The sequence below is a fragment of the Mobula birostris genome, chromosome 13 (genome assembly GCF_030028105.1).
Source record: "Mobula birostris isolate sMobBir1 chromosome 13, sMobBir1.hap1, whole genome shotgun sequence".
Taxonomy (NCBI): Eukaryota; Metazoa; Chordata; class Chondrichthyes; order Myliobatiformes; family Myliobatidae; genus Mobula; species Mobula birostris.
Window position 1 is genome coordinate 97,394,263 of NC_092382.1, and position 26,303 is coordinate 97,420,565.

The 26,303-nt window shown below is 47.6% G+C and overlaps 1 protein-coding gene across 1 annotated transcript; it reads right to left on the bottom strand.

Annotated features, from left to right (window-relative positions):
* On the bottom strand, positions 1-25,663 carry LOC140208069 (NACHT, LRR and PYD domains-containing protein 3-like). Its single transcript, XM_072276594.1, has 15 exons — positions 25,539-25,663; positions 24,765-24,856; positions 19,213-19,379; positions 17,296-17,467; positions 17,123-17,188; positions 14,111-15,828; positions 10,856-10,915; positions 9,963-10,090; positions 9,844-9,930; positions 9,525-9,695; positions 8,435-8,605; positions 6,698-6,868; positions 5,079-5,249; positions 2,040-2,207; positions 1-306 (listed from the first exon to the last, which is right to left on the bottom strand). The coding sequence occupies exons 1-15, from the start codon at positions 25,661-25,663 to the stop codon at positions 219-221; spliced, it is 3,555 nt and encodes a 1,184-aa protein (XP_072132695.1). The 3' UTR covers positions 1-218.
* Positions 25,664-26,303: the final 640 nt, after the last annotated feature.

Here is a 26,303-nt window from a genome sequence, read left to right on the forward strand (position 1 = left end):
TCGGAATCAGGTTTATCATCACTCACATGTGCCATGAATGATAATTTTGGCAGCAGTACAGTGTAATATCCGAGAGAAGTGATGGGGATCTGGTGGTGAATTCGGCTGGTGTGGCAGTGTGCAGGACTGTGGGCTGATATATTGCACCACGCGGTCCTGGACTCAGGTCACGGGCATTTCATTAGACGGCGCGGTGTTATCTTTACATCTGCGTCCGTTCACACTGACACTCGCAGTCCGGGTCTGGATTCCTCCAGCGTCTCCAGTTCCCTCTTCCCACTTGGACCGAGCTGATTCGCTCGCAGCCTGAAATAGTTTGACAAGTAAACAACAGAGCGTACAGATTGCACAATTGTATCAATAAATGGGACTGGGTGGGGATGGTCAATATTGCAAAATAATTAGAAGAGCAGCCGCAAATAGACATTCCGTGGATTTGGCAAGGTCGCACGTCACTTGTCAGGGAGCAAGAATAAAAGCATTTTGAATTTCGGGAAATGTGCGAGCAAGAACTGAGAAGTTGTGGGGAACTACTAACGAAATAGTCAGGTATTCCTCCGGTCGCCGTGTAGCCACTGGTGTGAATCGACGGGATCAGAGTGCTTGCCCCAGCCACGGCAACGGTTTCGAGTTTGCAAGAGTGAATACAGCTCAGAGGTGCGATGAACGGGAGGAACGGCGGCGGGATAGGTGAGCCGTGCTGGGGATCTAAATGGCCACCAGCGCGGTTCGGACAAGCCGAGAACACGGGCTAATGCTTCACGGACAGGTTAGGATGATAAAGAGGAGGTGCCCACTTTAGGTCTGAAATAGAAAGACACTACGACCTGAATAGTAGCACACACAACATGCCGGAGGCACTCAGTAGGCTAGGCAGCGACTATGGAAAGGAGTAAGCAGTCGACGAAGGGTCAGGACTTGATGCAGGGTCCCAGCCCGAAACGTCGACTGTTTACTCTTTTCCATAGATGCTGCCAGGCCTGCTGAGCTCCTCCAGCATTGTGTGTGTGTGTGTGTGTGTGTGTGTGTGTGTGTGTGTGTGTGTGTGTGTGTGTGTTGCCTGGATTTCACAAAATTCTCTTGTGTTTGTGAGGACCCGAATTGTGGCAGGCGGCCGAACTTCATCCGAGAGCATGTCTTGGTGCACACAATGGCTGAAAGAAACTGTTCAGGTGCAGCTTCCTTACAGGAGGATCTCAGTACAGAAGCAACGACTTATTGCCGCACCTGGGCGTGCCCTTTGGGAAGCTGGTGAGGGGCTTTTCCTATCCGTGTCTGTGGAAGGATTTCATGCCACGGGGTGTAAGGACCAGTTTGTGGAGGAATAACGTAGGAGGACAGGTTGAATCCATTGGCTCAATATTTGCACCAACATTATAGCAACGCAAAAGAGGCTAGCTACTGGGAGAATACTGCCGATGGTTGGGAATCCCATAACCAAGTTCCACAGCCTCAGGAATTAGAGCATGCAACTTAGAGAAAAAAAAAGGCAATTGAGATCAGGAGAGCTGTATTTACGTAGTGCAGATCGGGAAGCATTTACAGTGGGATGCAAAAATTTGGGCACCCCGGTCAAAACTTCTGTTACTGTGAATAGCTAAGTGAGTAGAAGATGAACTGATCTCCACAAGTCATAAAGTTAAAGGTGAAACATTCTCTTCAACATTTTAAGCAAGATTAGTGTATTATTTTGTTTTGTACTATTTTAAAGTGAAAAAAAGGAAAGGCGCACGATGCAAAAGTTTGGGCACCCCAAGAGATTTGAGCTCTCAAATAAATTTTACCAGGTCTCAGACCTTAATTAGCTCGTTAGGGCTATGGTAAGTCGATGCGCTGATAGCGAGATGTCGTCGTGCCATGGAGATCAAGGGAAACCGGGAGAAACTGGGCTATCGAAGTGAATGATTGTCCATGATCGATCGGGCTACTCCTGTCCCTAAACTCTTTCGAGTCTACGTTACATATGGCTCGAAATAATACAACAGCGAATGATATATTTTTTTTTAAATCTCAGATGAAGCATTAACACAAATACTCGCCTGATTCGCTGCAGATTCGCTGAAGTCTGTATGAGGCGGTGGAGAGCGGGGACAGATCGGTCCGTTAAGCCGTTCGAGCCCAGGTCCAGGTATTTCAGAGTGTCGACTGTACCGAGGGCGGACGCGAGATGCTCAATGCAGGAATCGGTGAGGCCAGCATCCCAGAGACTAAGGATCAGAGAGAGAAAGAGAGAGAGAGGGGAGTAGAGTGATTGGTAGGGTGCTCTGATTTCGCTAATGGCGCCGACACGAGAAGTGCGGTGGACAGATATCCCACTAGTCGCGAAGCACGGATCCGAATGTTCAATGCAGAGTCTGTCTGTGGCACATCATGGCACTGAGTACCAATCCCAAGGCTTTCCCTTCTGGCCACAGTGTTCATGTGCCTGAGTCTGCAAGCCCGATGTCGTTGTTGGCGAATTGGACCAGACGGAGGAGCAGAATTAGGCCGTGCGGTGCATGGGGTGTGTACCGCTGTTCCATCATGGCTAATTTATTATCCCTCTCAACCCCGTTCTCCCGCGTACTCCCCGTAATCGTTGACGCCTTTACTAATCAAGAACCTGTCAAACTTCGCCATAAACATATCCAATCACTTAAACCGTCCCTCCTTTCCCCCCACTCCCCCCCCCCCCCACAACTGCACGTCTCTCTGCGGCAGAATTCCGCCTATTTGCCATCCACTTGCTTAAGGAAGTCCTCCCCTCCTATCCTGAGGCTGCGAACTCTCGTCCCCACTGTAGGAAATCTCTTATGCACGTTTATTCTACCTACTCTTTACAATATTCGATAGAGTTCAATGAGACGCAACACCCGCCCCCTCGCCACCACCCCTCCATTCTTCTAAACCCCAGAGCCTACAGGTCCAGAGCTCACAACCCTCCTCATAGGTTCACTCTTTCGTTCCTGAAACACTTGCTGTGAACCTCCTCTGGACTCTTTCCAATGCCAGTGCTCTTCTTTGGTAAGGGACGCAAAACTGGCCACAGTGCTCCGAGCGTGGTCTGGCCAATGTCTGATGAAAGCCTCAGCAACACATCTTCTTATATTCTAGTCCTCTCAAAATCAGACCATGACCATAAGATATAGGAGCAGAAGTAGGCCATTCGGCCCATCGAGTCTGCTCCGCCATTCAGTCATGGGCTGGTCCACTTCATCCACTCATCCACACTCCCCTGCTTTTACCCCATACCCTTTGATGCCCAGGCTAATCAAGAACCTATCTACCTCTGCCTTAAATACACCCAATGGGTGCTAAATTTCCCTCTCTTTTGTCTCTTCTCCAGAACATGGGAAATGCTGGTGAGCGGGGATTTACTCCCCATCCACAACCACTGTAGTGGAGATTGTGATCTCATATTCTTGAACATGTGTGGTCGTATTGGTGAAAGCTATTGGAGAACTGGCTCTACGATCTGGACTGATACCCGCCCGGTGACTATGGACCTGCCGGGTCTGTGGCCACCCTCGAGCTCCTAGAGAGGGGCAGGATGGTGAAGTAGACCTGTCCTTTTGGTGTATTTGAGCAATTTCTCCAACAGTTCTGGCGATGTAGATGGATACGGGATCCTACGAATCATTATACTGTGTGGTTACGGTGAGTTCAATTATGGAGCAATATGGAAACATAGAACATATCATGGAAAAACTACAGCACAATACAGGCCCTTCGGCCCACATTACTGTGTCGAATATGTACTTACTTTAGAAATTACCTAGAGGTACCCAAAGCCCTCTATTTTTCTAAGCTCCATGTACCTATCCAGGAGTCTGTTAAAAGACCCTATCGTATCTGCCTCCACCAGCGTCGCCGGCAGCCCATTCCACGCACTCACCAATCTCTGCGTAAAAAAATCCTTACCCCTGACATCTCAAGATCAGGGAACAAGATCAGTAAGCGAGGCAAAGTGGATCTACCCGGCTGGTGACCATCCCGAAACTCCCAGAGAGGGGTAAGAAGGAAGGTGGAAAAACTGTTGGAGTAGTGAATTTGAGTAGTTTCTGATAGTTCTTCGGACTGAGTGAGAGAATGGTTCCGAAATACCGAGGCTTGGTGAAGCATTAGTCAGACCGCACTTGGGGCATTGTGAGCAGCCGCGGGGACCGAGGAAATACACGGTGACATGGGATAGAGTCCAGGAGAGGTTTACGAAAATAATCCTGGGAATGAAAGTGTTAACATCTGAGGAGCGTTTGTTGGTTTGTTGGTTTAGCAGAATGAAGAAGTGGGTGTGGGGAGGGGGAAAACTAATTGAAATGGACAATGGAATAGGAATAGGGTGAACGTGGAGAGGATGTTTCTGAAAGTGGCCCAGAGAGCAGAGCCTCAGAATAGGATGTCGTCCCTTTAGATGGGGCGGATTTCCTTCCGCCGGAGGTGATGCACCGGTGGCTTTTGTCGCCACAGACTGCTGTGGAGGTCAGGTATTTAATACGGAGGTTGACGGTTCCTGGTTAGTAAGAGCGTCAGAGGTTTCAGGGGAAGGAAGGGGAATGGAGTTGAGAAGGATAATAAATAAGCCACGGTGGAATGGCGGAGCAGACTGGATGGGCCGATTGGCCTACTTCCGCTTCTTTGTCTTGTGGCCTGGGGTGATTGTTTCGGGGTGTCGGGAAGTCATACTCCATCGTGCACCAATCCCGCGGCTTACTCGTCTAGCCACTGTTTGTTTGTGTGTGTGTGCTTTTAGGTGAGTGGTGCATTTAAACCGGGACGAAGGTGACCTCCGCGGATATTCCACCGCCTCTCGGATTCCAATGGTGCTGGGCGGTCAGATTGCACTCTACCCAGGCAGAGGGCTGGGCACAAAGGAGTTCTGCTCGCATCGTGGCAACCACAGTGGCAACCAACAATCTGGGGGTGGGGGAGGGGCGTTGGGAGGGGGCAGACTCGACGTAGGCAGCCATCGGCGCCCTACTTCGACACAACCGCGACACACTAGGTGAGAGGAACTAGTACCCGGGTGCAATATGTGTACCCAGTGCTTCGCGTCAGGCTGCCTGTTGAGTTGAGACTTCACCTATCGGCGTCCGGCTTACCACAGATCCCGCATTTTGCACTCCGTCCCCTTCAGAGCCTCTGTCACCAGCTGCGCCGCTGAATCGCCCAATTCATTGGCACCCAGGTTCAGTACTCTCAGTGATTGGTTTGCGGTGAGAGCGGAGGCGAGGTCGTCGGCGCAACAAGACGTGAGATTGATGTCCCATAGACTGATGAGATGATGCAAAGGAGAACAACGAATATATAAATGCAAACATTGCTGGATAAAAACTGGGTATAATATTTATTTTATGGTATAGTACTGTTAAGTTGTATTAGTTATTTATTTTTTTATATATTTAAATATTGTTTACTTTATTTTTTTATTGAAACAAAGAAACATAGAAAACCTACAGCACAATACAGGTCCTTTAGCCCACAATGCTGTGTCGAACATGTCCTTACTTGAGAAATTACCTAGGGTTACCCATAGCCCTCTATTTTTCTAGGCTTCATTTACCTATCCAGAAATCTCTTAAAAGACACTTTTGTATCCGCCTCCACCACACTCGCCAGTAGCCCATTCCACGCACTCATCACTCTCTGTGTAAAAAAAAACATACCCCTGATATTTCTTCTGTGCATACTTCCAAGCACCTTAAAACTGTGCCCTCTCGTGTGAGCCATTTCAGCCCTGGGAAAAAGCCTCTGACTATCCACACGGTCAATGCCTCTTATCATCTTATACACCTCTATCAGGTCACCTCTCATTCTCCGTCGCCTCAAGGAGAAAAGGCCGAGTTCATTCAACCTATTCTGATAAGGCATGCTCCCCAATCCAGGCAACATCCTTGTAAATCTCCTCTGCACCCTTTCTATGGCTTCCACATCCTTCCTGTAGTAAGGTGACCAGAATTGAGCACAGTACTCCAAGTGAGGTCTGACCAGGGTCCTATATAGCTGCATATTACCACACGCCTCTTGAACTCAATCCCACGGTTGATGAAGGCCAATGCACCGTATGCCTTCTTAACCACACAGTCAACCTGCACAGCACCTTTGAGTGCCCTTGACTCCGATCCACCACACTGCCAAGATTCTGACTATTAAGACTATTAACACCTCTCTGCTCCTAAACTCAATCCCGTGATTGATTAAGGCCAATGCTCCGTATGCTTTCTTAAACCCAGAGTCAATCTGTGGCAGCTTTGAGTGTCCTATGGACTCGGACCCCAAGATCCCTCTGATCCTCCACCCTGCCAAGAGTGTTACCATTAATACTATATTCTATCGTCATATTTGACCTACCAAAATGAACCACCTCACACTTATTTGGGTTGAACTCCATCTGCCACTTCTTAGCCCAGTTTTGCATCCTATCGATGTTCCGCCATAACCTCTGACAGCCCTCTACACTATCCACAACACCCCCAACTCGTATGTTTGAAGAATTTGTCAGTCTTTGTGTGTAGTTTGACTCTATTCAATTTCTTTGATCTACTGTTAATGCCTGCAAGACCATGATGCCATGGTGCCATGTACGTACTTCGATAATAAATTTATTTTGAACTTTAATGAACACTGTGTATCATAAATATGAAAATAAACTTCCCATGCTATTGAACAACCGCGGACGGACGATAATTACAGGCATAATATCGCGTTCTCTGCAACTTACTCCAGTGCTTGTAGTTTACAGTCCGGGTGCTTCAGAGCTGAAGCCAGAAATTTCATTCCGGGATCGCCCAGTTTATTAAAGCCGAGGTCCAGCTCCTTCAGGTAATAGTTTGCACTGAGGACGGAGGCGAGATCCTCGGCACAAGAAGCTGTGAGCCTATTATGATCCAGTCTGATCAACGAGAAATGAGGAAAAGGGAAATAGAAGAGACAAAAGACCAGTGTGTTCGGTACAGAGCCCCTGAGTCTTATATAATGATCAACCCCAATAAGATCTATAAGATCGATTCACATCTAAAAAATATTTCAGTAGGTTATGCGCAGGAACAATGCGGTCAGAATACAATAAGAAATACATTTATTGGATAATTTATTGGGTACACCTGCTCACCAACTTGTTTAAGCAAATGTCTGATCAGCCAATCAGGTGGCAGCAACTCAATTGAGACAAAGATGTAGACAGGGTGGAGAGATTCGGTTGCTGTTCATACTAAACATCAGAATGAGGAAGAAATATGATCAAGGCGACTTTGACCGATGAGCTTTGGTGCGAGGCGGGCTGGTTTCTGTCTAATCCCCTGGGCAGTTCATGCACAGCCGTCTCTGGAGTTTACAGAGCTTGGCACGAAAAACAAAACGTCCAGTGACAGGTAGCCCTGTGGGCGAAACTCCTTGTCAACGAGAGCGTTCAGATGAGAATAACCAGATTGGTTCAAGCTGAGAGGAAAGAGACAGCAATCCAAGTAACCACCCGTTACAAAGGCGATGTACAGAAGAGCATACCTCAACGCATGACGCGTCGAAACTTGAAGAGAATGGGTGACAACAACAGAAGACCATGAACATCAGCGGGAAGTTTATTTGGTACGGGAGTTTCCTAATAAAGTGACCACGGAGTGTGTCAGTAACAGTAAGCTACTCTGCCTTGCTCGCCTGTTATGGAATTGGACAAGATGGAACAACATCTTTCAGCTTCAATGATGTTTCGAGATCTGTTCCCGGATCCAAGAATAGAATCTAAGGAAGTTTGTTCTGACTGCAACAGTCCTCTGAAGCACGTCACTGGAGGGACTGCCAAAGACCTCACGCCCTCTGACAGAAGGCATGTTTTCTTGTTTCAGTCGCAAAGGTGTAGCCTTTGCCGGGAGCCCGTGACTCAGACATCTCCAGTGCAGGCGTCTTTTTTCAAGTTATCTCGTCACACCATGAGAATTTAAAATGCTGCAGTAAGGTCGCTTTTCAATCTTCTAAATGGAGGGGGAGGACAACTGCACTTCATTCCAAATGGAATGACTAACAGCCTGGTAGTGGGAAGGTTTTGACCGCTTCTGGCATCCCGGGACATACCATTTGTTAAAGTCAGATAACAATGACGAATTAAAATGGCCTTCAATGCTCCAGCAGGATCGTGCGCTCACTGAGGAAACGAATGCTATCTACGCCTGATCCTCCGCGCAAGCCCCCTTTTAACACCAAGACTTCGTACCCAACATTGTACTAATAATTTATTGGAGTGACTATTATCATTTGTTTCTCACTTCTATCATCTTTTAGTCCCGGTGCTTCCCGGGCAAGTCTTGAGTTCCCATTTTCTGAAATCGCCAAATCTGCCAACCCCTTATTTGATCGCCGATACTAAGTCGTCCATGTGAATTTTGGATATTTACAACTCAAGTCCCGGTCAGCTATATGCCCCATCACTTCCAACCTACAGGTCCCTTCAAAGCGTGGTACCTACCGCAGTTTCTTTATTTTACAACACGTGTTCCTCAGAGCCGCAGACAACAGCTTCACTCCACAATCCTCCAGACGATTTTCACCCAGGTCAAGCTCCGTCAGCGACCGATTCGCACTGAGAGCGGAAGAGAGTTCCTCAGCGCAAGAAGCCGTGAGGTCCACGTCCCGCAGTCTGGGGTATGAGAGAGGGCGAGATGAGAAGCGTCGGATCGTAACAAAACCGGGGATATTTATTTCACAGAAATTCTGTTTTTGCACAGAATATATTTTTTATTATTATCGGCACGGTTGCTGTTCGCACAGTATGCACAGCATCGAGTGTCCATCATCAGGCGTACCAGGAACATCCACAACAATTTCAGAATTTCAAAATACATTTCGTATCAAAGTATGCACCTCTCCTAAGGCGGGGCAACACACATCCAACGTGCAAAGGAGGACGAAGGAGTCGACGGGGTAGTTTGCGTAGTAGGTCGCAGAACGCTTTACAGGAGAGGCGACCTGCCAGTAAGGGGCGTGGGCTGCCTTTGGGTGCTCCGGTTTCCTCCCACAGTCGGTAGACGAATGGTTCATTGTAAATTGTCCAGTGATTTGGCTAGGATTAAATTGGGGGAATACTGGAGGGGGGGGGGCGTGGCCTGCAGGACGGGAAGGGCCTATTCTGCCCTATATCTCGATAAATAAATACACATCACGTAAATAGTATGAAATTAAACACATGATACACAGAACAATCACTCTTGAGGACCCTTGGAGCGTAGCTGAGCAAAGGGACCAGCAGGGCGGAGGTTGTAGTTTTCCGCGCAGTCGGCACAGCCCGGCTCCCGCTCCTAGCCTCCGAGTGACCAGTGAATTCTGTGATCTGCTGCATCACTGGAAAACGGGTAGCTCCAATATCCTTTTAGCGTACAACGTTTACAAACATTTTTACTCCTCTCCGTATTCCCTGCCCGTACACCGTAACCCGGTCGAACAGAGTGCAGCGAAGATGCTCCGAAGGGCGGTGATAGAACCGGAGGGGATCTCGGGCCGCGCGAATTACTCGGGCTGACCCGTGGAACGAAAAATCTGAACCGCTGCATGTTACTTACAGCAGTTTATGTATCTGGCAGGCCGGGTTCCTTAAAGCCGCGGAAAGTAATTTCACTCCTGAATCTTGCAACCTGTTCTCACCCAGGTCCAGCTCCACCAGTGAGCGGTTTGCGTCGAGAGCGGAGGTGAGATCCTCGGCGCAGGATTGCGTGAGACCATTATCATTCAGGCTGGAAATCACAGCGAGAAATAAGAAGGGAGATGTGCAGACGCGACACAGTGAAGCAGTCCCCAGTGTGCACTGTGAAACCGATTATTGATCACGCTAACATCTGATATCAAGTGTTCAGGCTTAATGGTCCACAATACAGTACCTACCATAGTTTCTTTATTTTACACTCCGAATTCCGCAGAGCCGCAGACACCAGTTTCATTCCTGAATCTCCGATTGCATTTTCCCCCAGTCTAAATCAAAACAGAGAAACAGACTGATTGACATCATGCGCTGATATAAATTGTCTACCTTCAAGACACCTGTCGGGCCGAGACCCTTCCCCAGGTTCGGATCACCGAGATCTTTCACCCGGACTGTGTCCCCGAGAGCCTTCTTCTGGACTGCATCGCCCTTCACCGATAAAGAGAGAAATGCATCAGTCATGAGCAGACTCGATGGGCCGAATGACCTCATCATGCTTCTATTGTCGTGTGGTCTTATCTGCTTGACTGTCCATTTGAGTCCCGAGGAAGGGTAACAGCCCGGAAAATTGACTGTTGGTTCATTTTCACAGATGCTGCCTGACAATAGACAATAGACAATAGGTGCAGGAGTAGGCCATTCAGCCCATCGAGCCAGCGCCCTCATTCACTCTGATCATGGCTGATCATCCACAATCAGTACCCTTTTCCTGCCTTCTCCCCATATCCCTTCACTCTGCTATCTTTAAGAGCTCTATCTAACTCTTTTTTGATAGAATCCGGAGAATTGGCCTCCACTGTCTTCTAAGGCAGAACATTCCACAGAACCACAAACCTCTGTGTGAAAAAGTTTTTCCTCAACTCCGTTCTAAATTGTCTACCCCTTATTCTTAAACGGTGGCCTCTGGTTCTGGACTCCCCCAACATCGGGAACATGTTTCCAGCCTCTAGCGTGTCCAATCCCTTAATAGTCTTATGTTTCAATCAGATCCCCTCTCATCCTTCTAAATTCCAGTGTATACAACCCCGGTCGCTCCAATCTTTCAACATATGACAGTCCTGCCATCCTGGAAATTAACCTCGTGAAGCTACGCTGCACTCCCTCAATAGCAAGAATGTCCTTCCTCAAATTTGGAGACCAAAACTGTACACAATATTCCAGGTGTGGTCTCACCAGGGCCCTGTACAACTGCAGAAGGACCTCTTTGCTCCTATACTCAATTACCCTTGTTATAAAGGCCAGCATGTCATTAGATTTCTTCACTGCCTACTGTACTTGCATGCTTACTTTCAGTGACTGATGAACAAGGACAGCTAGATCTCGTTGTACTTCCCCTTTTCCTAACTTGACATCATTCAGATAGTAATCTTCCTTCCTGTTCTTGCCTCGAAAGTGGATAAACTCACATTTATCCACATTAAACTGCAACTGCCATGCATCAGCCCACTCGCCCACCCTGTCCAAGTCACCCTGCATTCTCATAACATTCTCCTCACATTTCACACTGCCACCCAGCTTTGTGTCATCTGCAAATTTTCTAATGTACTTTTAATCCCTTCATATAAATCATTAATGTATATTGTAAATAGCTGCGGTCCCAGCACCGAGCCTTGTAGTATCCCACTATTCACTGCCTGCCATTCTGAAAAGGACCCATTAATCCCTACTCTTTGTTTCCGGTCTGCCAACTAATTTTCTATCCATGACAGTACCCTACCCCCAATACCATACGATCTAATTTTGCACACTAACCTCCTATGTGGGACCTTATTAAAGGCTTTCTGAAAGTCCAGGTACACTACATCCACTGGCTTTCCCATGTCCATTTTCATAGTTACATGCTCAAAATATTCCAGAAGATTAGTCAAGCATGATGTCCCCTTCGGAAATCCATGCTGACTCGGACCTATCCTGCCACTGCTATCCAAATATACCGCTATTACATCTTTTATAATTGATTCCAGTATCTTCCCCACCACTGATGTCAGACAAACTGGGGTACAATTGCCTGTTTTCTCTCTCCCTCCTTTCTTAAAATGTGGGATAACATTAGCTACCCTCCAATCCGCAGGCACTGATCCTGAATCTATAGAACATTGGAAAATCATTAGCAATCCGTCCAGGATTTCTAGAGCCACCTCCTTAAGTACCCTGGGATGCCGACCATCAGGCCCTGGGTATTTATATGGCTGATTGCCGAGTTCCTCCAGCATTTCGTGCGTGTTCCTTCGGGTAAGTTGCTTATCCAGCATCATTATCGCCTTGATATCTGCTGCACCCTAACTACACATTTAAGGGCATAAGCAATTATTTTATCATTCCATGTTCTCTGTACGCGACTGGAAATTATTTCATACCTTCAATAATTATGGCAAAACAGCCCTCGGGGTGTGTTCTCCATGGGGCGGTGAGATGGGGGTGGGAGATCGACGTCGTGATATGGCTTTGCTCTATAAGGCACTCCTCTTTATAGAACCCTAGAGCAGTACAGCACAGAAACAGGCCCTTCGGCCCCTTTAGTCTGTGCCAAACCATTATTATGCCCAGCCCCATCGATCTGCACCTGGACCATAGCCCTCCCAACACCTCCTATCCAAACTTTTCTTAAATGTCGACATGAAACTCGCGTTCAACAATTCCGTTGACAGCTCGTTCTACATCCTCGCCATCCTGTGAAGGTTGTTAGGAATTTTTACCACACACTGTATTACCATTGAGCATTTCTCCTTTCACCCTTAGCCCATGACCTCCTGCTTTAGTCTCACACAACCTCAGTGGGAAAACCCTCGCCATTTCATATGCTTCCATCACGTTTTTTCCCTCATTCCCTCTGATCCAGGGAAGAAGGCCTAACCTACTCAACCTTTCCCGATCATCAAATTGACAAATCCCGACCAGTTTTTTTTCCCTGTATTCCATCACAGGCACTCGCACGCGACTTTGGAAGACCTTTGGCAGGTCGGCCAGCATCTACAGAAGAGAGTAAACAGTCGACGTTTCGGTTTGAGTCTTTTCATTAGACATTTCAAAGAGGTAAGGCCATCGACAACAGGGGCAAAACAAGGCCATTTTGAACCATCGCGTCAGCTCCGCTAATCTGATTTATTATCTCCCTGAACCCCATTCTCGTGCCTTCACCACGTAACCTTTGACGTCATTACTTATCAACTTCCGCTTTAAGTGTACCCAATGACTTGGCCTCCACAGTTGTGTGTCGAAATAAATTCCATAGAACCACACCATCTGGTTAAGGTAATCCCACCTCATCTCCTTTCTAAAAAGGGCCATCCTTGTGTTCTGAGTCTGTGCCCCCTGGCCCACTAGAGGAACTATCCTCTCCCTGCTTACTTAAAAGCCGCGCGTGACAAAATGCAAATCTCCAGTAGTGCTTTCCGTCTGGCAGCGAAACAATTCGTTCACTGCCGGCGCCTGTATCACAAGATGTCTCCAATGCTGTTAACGAAATAGACCCCTGATAGAGGAAGTCCAACTTCTCTCAACACCTTCAGGAATTGTTAATTGATTACTTTTAGCAACGTGCCTCATCTCCTCCCTACAGGGTAACACAGAAACATCGGAACATAGAAAACCTACATCACAATACAGGCCCTTCGGCCCACTATGCTGTGCCAAACGTGTGGTTCTTTTAGAAGTTACTTAGAGTCACCCATAGCCCTCTATTTGTCTAAGCTCCATGTACCTATCCGAGAGTCCCTTAAAATACCCCATTGTATCCGCCTTCACCATAGACTATTCCACGCTGTCACCACGTTCTGTGTCAAAATTTTAGCACTGACATCTTCTCTGTACCTACTTCCAAGTACCTTAAAACTGTGCCCCCTCGTGTTAGCCATTTCAGCCCTGGGGAAAAAGCCTCTGACTAACCACACGATCAATGCCTCTCATTATCTTGTACACCGCTATCAGGTCACCTCTCATCCTCCGTCGCTCCAAGGAGAAAAGGTCAAGTTCACTCAGCCAATACTCATAAGGCATGCTCCCCAATCCTGGCAACATCCTTGTGAATCTCCTCTGCAACCTTTCTATTGTATCCGCATCTTTCCTGTAGTGAGCTGACCAGAACTGAGCACAGTACTCCAAGTAGGGTCTGAACAGGGTCCTATAACATTACGATTCTGCTCCAAAGCTCAATTCCAGGGTTGATAAAGTCAATACACCTTATGCCTTCTTTACCGCACAGTCATCCTGCCCTACAGCTTTGAGTGTCCTACGGACCGGACCCCAGGATCCCTCTGATACTCCACACTGCCAAGAATCTTACCATTGGTCCTATATTCTGCCATCAAATTTGACCTACCAAAATGAACCACCTCACACTTATCTGGGTTGAACTCCATCTGCCAACTGAAACTTTCCAGGTGACGAAAAGAAGGAAATTAACATTAAGGCTAAATGCGCTCACCCCAGTCCGTGGCATTTGTGCAGCACGGGTCCCAGTCTTTGTAGTTTTTCATCCTGCATGAGGCAGCCCGTGAGATCGAGATGATTTATTGCATCACAAAGCCCGATGTCGTGAGCCAGGACCGCGCTGTCAATGGCGGTCAGTCGCAGTCCACTAAACGAGAGTGCTTCCGCCGATCCCAGCGTGGCGTCAGCCAGCCCGCGATTCTGGGCTTCGAACAGGCAGTGTAATATGTTCAGGAGCCGCATCTTACCACTGTGGCACACTGCGCTGCCAAGCTGACTTTCATGCGCCTCTCTCACCCAGTCAATCACTCGCCGGGCTGTTTCATCAGGAAAAGGACCCAGAAATTCTTCGAAGATGCAAGCCGTCTCTGGCGACGTAAGCCCGGCACAGAACCGGAGAAATAAGTCAAATCGCCCGTCCGTGGCGCAATGGGATTCCGTGAGGAGATTCCCGATGTCCGATCGGCATGAGGTCAGGAATTGCGCGAGGGCTGCCACAAATTCCTGGATGGTGAGGTGAGGGAATGCGTACGTCGCGCTGTGGGCAGACTCCCGTCTCCCCAAGAGTTCCGTCGGGAACGTGGACGGGAATTGAAACGGCTGCAGATCGTACTCGATCAAGTCTCCATCCGTAAACATTATCTTCCTCTCGGACACGCCTGCGAAGGCCATCCGACCAACTCTCAGCAAGACATCCCGGGGATTTTCAGTCTCACACTTGTGGTTTTTCAGGATGTTGTAAATATAGTGGGAATATAGCTGGGTGATGGTCTTGGGAACTCGCTGTGGGTCCCTGTCTCCTTGCGTGAAAAAGGGACCCAGAGCTTCGGCAAGGATTCTGCAGTAAGAGGGGTTGTAGGTCATGGTGTACAGTATCTCGTTCCCCTCCACGTGTTTGAAAATTGATGCTGCCATTATCTTATCTTCAAATACACTGTAGAAATATTCCTTCCGTTCCTCACCAACAGTTCCTATGATTTCAGCCCAGGCACAAATATCCATCTTTTCCAAGAAATGTAACGTAGTGGGGCGGGTGGTCACCAGCACTGAACATCCTGGGAGCAGCTTGTGCTGGACTAAACCGTAGACAATGTCGGATACTTTGCAACGCATTTCGGGATCAGTGCACCGACCCCGAGTTCCAGCGCCTGTCGCGCTGTTAGCAAAATAGATTATGTCCTGGAATTCATCTAAACCATCAAATATAAACAGCAATCCCTCTGGGTTCTTCCAGATCTCTCCCAGGATATTCCTGATATAAGGATGCTGATATAAAATCAGTTCCCTGAGGTTTATTCGACAGTTAATGGTGTTCAAATGCAGGAATTTGAAATAGAAGACAAATTGGAATTGTTGACCTATTTTCCCCGTGGCCCAGTCGTGAACAATCCTTTGCACCATTGTTGTCTTCCCGATCCCCGCGACCCCGGTCACTGCTGCCGAACTCCCTGATTTGGATTTACTCCGGGGGAAGACCATCTGCAACATTTGATCCGTCCGCATTTTCCCCAGCTCACCACGCAGATGCTTCTCCCTCCACACCTCATGCTCCCGGCCTTTTGCCAGCAGCTCATGCTCCGCAAGCCTCCGGTCTCCGACAGCAGCAATGACCGTGAGCTCGGCGTACCGATCGTCCAGCTGGGAAAACTTATTCGTCTCCCTCAACGGGAGCACGTTCACTGTCAGTGCTTCACCTTCTGCTCGCAGAGCCTCTCTGTGTTTGCGTTGAACATCTCCAACTGAGTTAAGCAAAAAAAAAAAACAAAAACATTGTCAGAACATGCGTAATTTTTGGAAGTTTACCATATTCTTACCCATTCTTATGGGTAAATAAAATTCCGCTCCACTTTACCACTGTCCACCATCGCTGTTACAGCGATCGGCGTTGAAACGCACAGGAAAGTATTGCCAGCAATATTTTGTCACTCCCCTACTTCCTTCTCCCACGTGACCTTCCATCGCACTTCAATATCGATCCTCTATTGCTGCGCAGAGCTCCTTTGTTTCCCAATTTTCCACTTACACATTTGCCACGTAACTGCCATGCAGTGAACTCGGGATTTCGCCATTACCCTCATCTTGCGCCAATACTACCTCTCCTTTATGGATTCTGGAAGATACTAATTTCAAAACATCCGGCTGGCCTTTTTTTTTCATATTTTCCCGCTACTGTTCGCATTCCGCCCACACCGAGGTGTGTCTGAAACGAGCGCAACCAACTTGACGCTTCAGGATCGAGCATGTTGACTCGCTCTTTGCCGAATCTTGTATATCAATCGCGCTGCTGGCCGCGATGGTCTGATCACTGTGTGGGCACCTGAGATGGATCATTGTAGCGGTTGCTACAAATTTGCTGTGGGTATTTGGTATGGTGAACGAAGAACAATGGAGATCGCGAGGTCAGGAATGCTTGAATCAGGCAGCCCAGCGGATGGACACTTACAATCAAACTTACAAACATAACCAGCAGGGAAACCGGGCCCTGCGGCCCATCGAGTACATGCCGGCTATGAAACAACGTGTTTAAACCGTTGCAACTTTGCACCTTTAATTAGCCTCAGATTCCCAACCACTGTGTAAAAACTTCGACAAATCGGCCGCACTCTCCAAGCGAGCGGGTTACAGTGACCCGTGAACCAACCAACCCACCAGACTTTGGGATATCAAGAGGAAACCGGAGCAACAGAGGGGATCCGCAAAAGTTCACAGCCAGAAAGGACGAATACCCCGTTCATTTTGCGCGCGGCCGGGATAGAACCCGGATAATGAGAGCTCCGTGGCCTCAGCTGTACCCCTTTAACTACCCCCAAAGTAATTAAAGGTGTACACCTCAAAGCGGTGTAATACCTTGCAAGAATCTCGGCTGTGGTCTGCCCCTATTTTCCTCCACACAACTCACCGTCCACGTACATTAACTGCGCTGTCCCTTTTCTATTTCTGTTCCGTGCCAGGGTGCTACTCGTAACCTGTCACGGGATCTCTTACCAAATCAGATGCCCGCTTATTGCTGATCGATATTGGTTCATTACTTACATGTCAAATCACTGGAAACTTTGGAGAAACCTCGAGCGAGCTGGAGGTCATGACTCGGAACAAAACCTGTTCAAATTATTTAGATGTTAAGAATTCAAATCGGTGCACTCTCATCGTCAACTACGCAGTGTTGGATCGTAAAAATTATATTCGATCTGTGGACATGATCTCACCAGGTTGCTGAATCTCCTTAAGAATCTCGTCCAGCTTCGGAACTCCAGTCCGTGTTTTTAGGAATGTATCCCACATCGCCCTCCGGGCCCGGCAGCCTTTCTCCGTCACCAGGTTCAGCAAGAGTTTGGAACTGTGCGCCCGCTCTCCCTTGTCGGCGAGCTCGGTGATTGTCTTTGAAGGGCGGAGGAACAGAGAGACAGAGAGAATGAGAAGATAATAACTTGCTCTATATCCGGCTTCTACTGTTTTGAACACAGAAAACAGCCACTAGGTCTTGCGCCGATCCTGTCTGAACATGCGATGAGTCAATGAGATGACTGAAATCCATTCCCACAAATTAGGCCGACATTCCGAAATGTCAGATGAAAATAATCTTACTAACAGAGTGCTGGGAGGAACCTTCAGTGTGCACACAGTGGCAACTGTATTAGTTGATCAGCTAATTAAGCGGCCGCAACCCCTTGCACAAAAGCATGGAGACCTGGTCAAGAAGTTTAGTTGTTGTTCAGACCAAACATAAGAATGGGGAAGAAATGGGTCCTGTATTACTGTGATCATGGACTACAGTATTTACTGGTGCCAGACGGAGAGATTTGAGCATATTAGAAATTGCTCATTTGTTTGGATCTTCAGGCACAGCAGTGTCTAAAGTTTACAGAGAATAGTACGATTCATCATCGTCATCATCATCATTATCATCATCATCATAGCTACAACAACAACAACAACAATCATCATCATCATCATCATCATCATCATCATCATCATCATCATCATCATCATCATAAAAGATCCAGCGAGCACAGCTCTGTTGGCGAACATGTCTTGTCATTGAGACGGGTCGGAGGGGAATGGGTAATTTATCCTACTTTGGCAGGAAGGCGACAGTAACTCAAATAACTCTGCAGTACAGCAGTTCTGCGCAGAAGAACATCTCGGAATACTGGAGCCGCTCCAGCATTGTAGTGGATAGGCTACAGCCGCGGAAGACCACACCTGGTTCCATTTCTGCACCAAACAAAGTGACAACTGAGTGTCTGATATGAGACTTTTCTCCTCCTTGACCTTTTATCCTTGGAGCGACAGAGGGTGAGAGGTGACTTGATAAAGGTGTATAAGATGATGAGAGGCATTGATCGTGTGGATAGCCAAAGGGTTTTTTCCCCCCTCAGGGCTGAAGTGGCTAACACGAGAGGGCATAGTTTTAATATGCTTGGAAGTAGGTACGGAGGGGACGTCCGGGGTATGTTTTTCACACAGAGTGGTGGGTGCGTGGTGTGGTAGTGGCGGGTATGATAGTGTTATTTTAAGAAACTTTTAGATAGGCATATGGAGCTTAGTAAAACAGAGGGCTGTGCGGTAGGGTAGTTCTAGGCAGTTGCTAGTTTAGGTTACATTGTTGGCACCATATTGTGGGCCGAAGGGCCTGTACTGTTGGGTAGATTTCTATGATCTACGTTCTTCTTTCTGTGACAACCGGTAGTCCAGCGGAAACTGCCTTAGTCGCCATCGGCGACTCTGCCCAATGTGACAGGCGGTGACAGACGGACGGTGGTTCTCGGCTGTGTCTGGTAGGACAGGAGCGAAATACCGAAAATAGGACGACTTTGTTGCTGAAGTCCGATTAATGTGGTGTCGGGTGACTGGCCGGCCAAGTGATACATTGGCTTCTGTTTAATCTCTTGCTCCTTCCTCCTAAGGCATCATTCGCAGATTTCGGGACCCATTGGCATTTAACCGCTCTTGATTAGGGCCAACACTTATCTTAATAAACAACTGAAAATCCGGGTTGGTATGTTAGCTGAAAATTGTCCTCGGTGTGTCTATCACTGCATGACCCTTATTCTAAGCTCTGATATCCCGTCAGTCGCGTGTTTATGAAGGAATCAAACTTACACGTACCCCGTCTGACTCACCTGAATTTCCCGCCCACTGAACTCCGTCTCGTTCGCTAATGCCAAGATGACGTCGTGCACCGCCTCTTCCAAACACTCTGCCAGCCTGTCCCGGTAGAAGCTGGTTAACCGGAGAAGCTTGAAATCATCCCAGTTCTCCACGGACTCAGTGATCGCGGAGCTCGAACCTGTAAGCAATAGACTGAATTCAATATTGAATGTTCATCTTTCGCTCAGCAGAACCACCGCGACCACGTGACCAAACACCGCCTCAAACCCCGCAAGTAACTTCTGGGCCACATTCTGCTGTTGCGTGTACTCACACTTTTTTAAGACATGACCAGACGTGACAAATACGCAAGCCCACTCCAGCCTTCCAACACCATCTCTTGAATTATAGCGTAATCAGCAGTTCATCATACATTGCCCCGTCCACCAATACACCTCGGCTTTACAAACTGCATTTCCAAACACTGCATCTGGGAACTAACCCTAATGCAATTAATTCATGAATCTTCAGGAAAAGAAGAGACAGTGCTGGCAACGTCCGAACTCTTAACAGCTTGTCCTTCAGTGAAGGATTACCTCCCTTTCCCATCTGGCCTACGGATAGCGGCCGTCGCACCAATGCAAATTCAGGGAGAAATAAGTTATGCCAATAAGTTCCGTACCTCCGAGCGGCACCCACACCCTCTGTAGAAATAGTAATCACCTTTGCTCAGTTTTACCGCAAATGCATGTCGGGATCATCGGTGAAATAGGGTCCAGTCAAGTGTGGACGTGAATAATTTGTGTGGGATTTCCACCCCAATGCTTTCCAAGCGCTTACGATGGCAGGGCGCCTTATCACTGAGACGGGCTGTAGGGTTCACAGACTTGTTCAGCTGCATAGAGGTCACCACGTTTCTCCCAAAAGCTTCTATCTAGGCCAAGCCACGAAGAGAAGAACATAAAATATATACATATCACACCCCACCAGTTGACCCAGTGAGCTGTACTCTCATCTGCGCCGACTAAAGAAAAATCCAGCACAATTTGCGCTATTCCTTCTGCTAAGACTAAGCTGAGTAAACGCCGACCATCACTGAATATATTTGCATAACTATATATGTTCGCAGGATATGATCATTGCTGATGGCGAACATTTAATTCTGACTGGTGTCGTGCTGGATAAAAAGTTCACTGCAGTGAATAATGAACTCTTAATTCAGTAGCATATCAGAGAGATACAAGGCTGGAGGACCTCAGCAAGCCGGGCATCATGCATTAAAAGGAGTAAACAGTCAACATCTCGGGCCGACACCCTTCAGGGCTCACCCGTCATGATGAAGGGCCTGAGCCCCAAACGTCAACTGTTTTCTCTCTCCCACCATTTTGTGTGTTGCGGCTTTGGATGCCCAGCCTCTGCAGGTTTTCTCGTGTGTACGGGGACGAGCATAAAGTAATGAAAGGACGACCATGACAGAGTTGGCGCCAGGCAGTGAGAGTCTGTCACAGACTCTCATGGACAGGCTGTCGTGAACTGTAGTGAACTCGGGCCTCGATACTGAGCAAGGCTTCACGGGACTCAGGGGCGGAAGCTTGCCATTGTGCACAGAAGGTGAAAGCGGACATGCGCACAGCTCACGTGGTTCGGACTGTATGAGCTGAAGCTTGATACCGCAAAGGCTCGCTTTAAATCTATGAACGCAGCTAAAGGGGGGTGCGGTAACAAAGTACAAGAGCAGTGAACCATTTTAGACCCTGTTGACTTCAACTTGTAGTAAATTGGAAGTTTATTCTTAAGGCGATTCCCGAACTCCGTGTGAATTCTTTCGGCCTACAGAGAGGAGATCCCTCCATTTTAAGTGAAAATTACACGTTGGCCTCAGAGGTGAGAATGGGTTTGCCGCGAGCAAACATATTGGATTCCCGAAGATAAAGCGCACGGGATTGATTCTGGGACAATTAGCTGCATTACCGCGGCTGCAATAGAACAGAAAACATTGAACATAGATATCTACAGTATATTACAGGCCCTTCGGCCCACAATGTCATGCTGACCATGTAACGTACTCTAGAAATTGCCTGGAATTTCCGTACCTCGTAGCCCTCTATTTTTATCTCAATGTACCCATCCAATAGTCTCTTAAAAGACCCTATTGTATCCGTCTCCACCACCGTCGCTGGCAGTGCATTCCACGCACCCACCACTCTCTGTGGGGGGAAAAAACGTACCCCTGACATCCCGTCTGTACGAACTTTCAAATACTTTCAAAAACTATGCCCTCGCGTATTAGCCATTTCAAACCTGGGGCGGGTGGGGGGGGGGGGGAGGGGAAGCTTCTTGCTATCCACACTATCAGTGCCTCTCATCATCTTATCCTATTAGGTAACGTCTCATCCTTCTATCGCTCAACGAAGAAAAGGCCAAGTTCATTCAGGCTATGGCATCTTCTCCAATCCAGGCAACGTAAACCTTCTATGCACACTCTCTATGGTTTCCACGTCCTTCCTGTAGTGAGGTGACCAGAACTAAACACAGAACTCCAAGTGAAGTCTGACCAGAGTCTCATATGTCTCTAACATTACCTCACATCTCTTGAATTCAGTCCCATGGTTAACGATTGCCAACACAACATAGGACTTCTTAACACACTGTTACCCTGAGCAAAAGCTTTGAGTGTCATATGCACACGGAGGCCAAGATCTCTGTGATCCTCCTTACTGCCAATAGCCTTACTATTAATTCTATAATTTGGTTTCAAATTTTACCCACCAAAATGAAACACTTCACACTTACCTGGGTTGAACTCAATCTGCCACTTCTCAGCCCAGTTATGCATTTTATCGATGTCTCACTGTAACCTCTGACAATCATTCAGACTATCCACAACACCCCCAGAGTTTGTGTAATGAGCAAACTGACTAACCTACCCTTCTACTTCTTCAGGCAAGTCATTTTTTTGTTAAATCACGACGAGGAGGGGTCCCAGGACAGATCACTGTACAACACTGCTAGTCACCGAATTCAGTGCAGAATACGAACCATCTACAACCATACAGAGCCATGCTGACAATCCTTAATCAGATTATGTCTATCCAAATGCTCATTAATTCGCCCTCTCAGGATCTTCTCCAGTAACTTGCCAACCACTGAAGTAAAACTCTCTGGTCTATAATTTCCTGAGTTAACTCTACTCCCTCACTTGAACAAAGGAACAACGTCAGCGACGGTACTTTTCCTGTCCCTTTTGATGATGCAAAGATCATCCCCAGAGGCTCATCAATCTCCTCCCTCGCCTCCCACAGTAGCCTGGGGTGCGTCCCGTTCGGTCCCGGCGACTTATCTAACTTAGCGTTTTTTTTTCAAAATTTCCAGCATGTACTGTTCTTTATTGTCCATATGCTCAAGCGTTTCAGTCCGCCGTGTCATTCTTACAATTGCCAAGGTCCTTTTCCCTGCTGAATACTGAAGCGAAGTATTAATTAACTAGCGCTGCTACCTCCTCCGACTCCATGCACAACGATTCCACTATCACACCGGATTGGTCCGCTTCTCACACGGCTCATCCTCTTCTTAATCACCTACCTGCAGAGCGCATTGGAGTGTCCCTTAATCCCGCTCTCCAAGGCCTTCTTACTGCCCTTTCTAGCTCTTCTAATATCATTCTTAAACTCCTTCCTGGCAACCTTATTTTCCAGAACTCCCTCAGTACCCAGTTTCTTGAACCTTTCGTAAGTCTGTTATCCTTCTTAATCAGATTTCATGCATCCTTTGTACACCAGTGTTCTTACCCCTACCATCTGTTCCCTACCTCAATGGTACATACCTATCCAGAACGCCATGCGAATGTTCCCGAACATTTGTCACATTTCTGCCGTGCATTTTCTTGAGAACATCTGCTCCCAATTTATACTCCCAAATTCCAGCCCAATAGCGTCATATTTCCCCCTACCCCAATTAAATGTTTTACCAGAGTGTCCGCTCCCATCCCTCTCTAGCGCTATGGTAAAGGAAACAGAGTTGTGATCATCACCTCCAACACGCTCTCTCATCGAGAGCATTTGGTGTATCTATATATTGCGTCAGGAAACCTTCCTGAGCACACCGAACAAACTGCACCCCATCCAAACCCCTTGCTCTAAGGAAATGCCAGTCCATTTCTGCAGCCGTGACACTATCCCTGATTAGCAACTCCACTCCCCACCTCGTCTGCCTTCCACCCGGTACTTTCTGAAATGCCTAAAGTCCGGCACACAGCAGCCGCTCCTGCCCCTCAGACATCCAAGACTCGGAACAGCCACAACGTCATAGTTCTACGTATCGATCCATGTTTTATGTTCATCCGCCTTATTTGTGATACCCCTTGCGTTAAAATGGACATATCTCAAACCACCAGGCTGTGTGCATCGTTGCTCTATCATCTGCCTATCCTTCCTCACAAACTCCCAACTAGCTGCCTCTGTTTGTGCGCTAAACGCACTATCCTCTGCCTCTTCGCTTCTGTTCCCCACCTTGCAAATCTATTTTAAACCCTCCCCGATAGCAGGAGCAAACCTTTCCGGCAGGATGTTGATCTCCCTCGGATTCAAGGTCGCAAATGTCCCAGAAAAGGTCCCAATGATCCTGAAATCTGAATCCCTGTCTGCTACTGCAAACTTTCAGCCACGCACTTATCCTTACAATTGCCAAGGTCCTTTCCCGTTGCCGAGGCAGCAATCCCTTGAAGTCCTGCTTGTTATCTTCCTCCCTAACGCCCTGTATTCTGCCGTCAGGAAATCTTCCATTTTCCACCTATGTCTTTGGCATCAACATGTACCACCATGACCTCTGGCTGCTCATCTTCCCATTTCAGGATATTGTGGACGCGCTCGTAAACATCACGAACCCCGGCACCTGGGAGGAAAACTACCATCTGTGTTCCTTTTGCGCGCCCAGAGAATCGAGAATCTGTCCCACTAACTATAAAGGCATCTGTTAGTCTTGCGAGACCACAGATCTGCGCCTGGAAAGTCTTCACTCTCCAGGGCGCAGGCCTGGGCAAGGTCGTATGGAAGACCGGCAGTTGCCCATGCTGCAAGTTTCCCTATTCCACGACACCGATGTTGGACAAGTGCCGATACATATTGGCACCAATGTCGTCGCAGAGCACTGTGTGGTTAAGTGCCTTGCTCAAGGACACAACACGTTGCCTCGGCTGGAACTCGAACTCACGACCTTCAGGTCGCTAGTCCAATGCCTTAACCACTTGGCCACGTGCCCCCTAACTACAGAGTTCCTTATTACTGTTGCCACCCTCTTTCGTTCCCGACTCTTCTGAGCCACAGAGCCAGACTCAGTACCAGAGGCGAAGTTTAGGGCAATTGGTTTTGATTCCAAGAAAATATAAGTAACCAGTTGGTCACCCGAGCAATGCATGCTCTTTCTCTTTTTAGAGCCCCCGACTTACTCTGTTGACGACTGCTTTAATCGCCAATTTCAATGATTGTGATCCTGAATTACATTTATCTTGCTAACTTCAGTTTCTTGGCCGATGTCTGAGCCCACTCTCTGGTCAACCTTCCTTTTTTTTGCGAGATCTGTTACTCACCCACGTCCTCGGTTGTCGTTATGGTCACGGGATGCCCTTCCCTGTTTCCATTCTCAGCCATGGTGGTGGCAGCCGATCGCAGCTTCCGGATCCTATAATAAGTAAAATATTAAGTTAAAAGAAAATCAGATGCAACAATTAAGCCAGGACTGAAAGAGTCCACGTCTTCGTGACACGCATTCTCTCTTAATCCGGCGATATGCTGCCTCTACATTCGGGTCTCAACCTGATTCCCGACCTCCCCAGAAAGGTGGAGGCGTAATGAGCCGAAGTATTCAAAAGTTCCTGTAATTCTCAAACAGCAAGCATCCAGAAGCTGTCTGTGTGGAGAAGGTTGTCACACAATGCAGGGAGCGACATTAAGGCAATCAACAAACCACAGGAAAGCCGTCAGAAGTAATTGATTTGCTTTTGATCAGCAGTTGAATCTTAATTGATTTGGAATAATTGACATGGATTATCGAATTGTTTTGAAGTTTAAGATTAGAATACAATATTCCTGGTGATTAATTCGCAGAGCTACGCAATTTCGGGAAGGTGGGTGGAGGGTTGAATTCCAATGGCCTCATCTTCTTAGAGCGGATTCGGCTATGACCGACTAAATAAACGTCTCGTGTGCTTCAGAAGGCTATGAGGAGCAGCGGTGGGAGGAGTTGAGTTGAGGGTATGCCTTATTTTACTGGAACACCGGTTTGAGAAATTACCTCATGTACAGTTATTCAAGACTATTACGGCAGCTATGCTCGAAATCTGAATCGTTCCAATGCCTGTCACCGATTGCTTTCGGCGATCCACACAGCAGAGTTCAGCAGCTTTATGGGATGGCCTGCACGATCCCGGTTGAACTTCGTGTCAACAACTCGCATTCCATGATAACGAAGCACAGTTGATCCACGCATTCTCCGCCATCCGAAATATCTATTGCCCGCATCGCAGGCTCAGAGTGATTGAGCTATGTAGTATGAGTCAGTTGACCATATCATTGACGTGGCATTGCCCAAGCGTCCAATGATGGGAGCAATATGTCGAACCTTCCACGAATTCGCACACCACACTGGCGCCCAAATATCCCTTTAGCTGTTTCAGTCCGGATGGGTTTGATTCTCGAAGTACAGACAGCGGACAGTTTGGATCATTCACGTTTCTTTACCCGTCGAATATAAAGCGGTCTCGAGCCCTCAGGAGGTTTGTTTGCACTATGGACGCTGAAGGTATTTTCCCACCTTGTTAACATGGAAGCAGAGGAAAAAGAGCAAAATAGACGATCGTTCACTCATTGTAGGACGGGGAGATGGGGAGACATTTCATCTCACCAATGTTCCCTCTGATTTGTTATGACCAGTGTGCGCAAAAATCTTGTTGTTTTCACTTGTTTTGCCCAATGACATCAACCTGTGCGCATTGGCTATTTTTCTTCTTTTTGTTTCAGTTTAAACAGTGCAGACAAACCAATAGAGAGATAATCGCAACAGAAGACAGAAAATGAAATGTGATTGTGTACGATCCTGAGATGCACTTAGCGTGCCGACGAGGCAGAGG

Excerpts from the sequence above, each read along its gene's own strand:
- LOC140208069 (XM_072276594.1), bottom strand. The coding sequence starts at position 25,663 with ATGCGTGGATCAACTGTGCTTCGTTATCATGGAATGCGAGTTGTTGAC. Across the intron at positions 10,091-10,855 it reads ATAGGAGCAAAGAGGTCCTT|GGCGATGCAGTCCAGAAGAA; the intron begins CTGCAGTTGTAC and ends TTATCGGTGAAG. Across the intron at positions 9,931-9,962 it reads AATTTATATCAGCGCATGAT|ACTGGGGGAAAATGCAATCG; the intron begins GTCAATCAGTCT and ends GTTTTGATTTAG.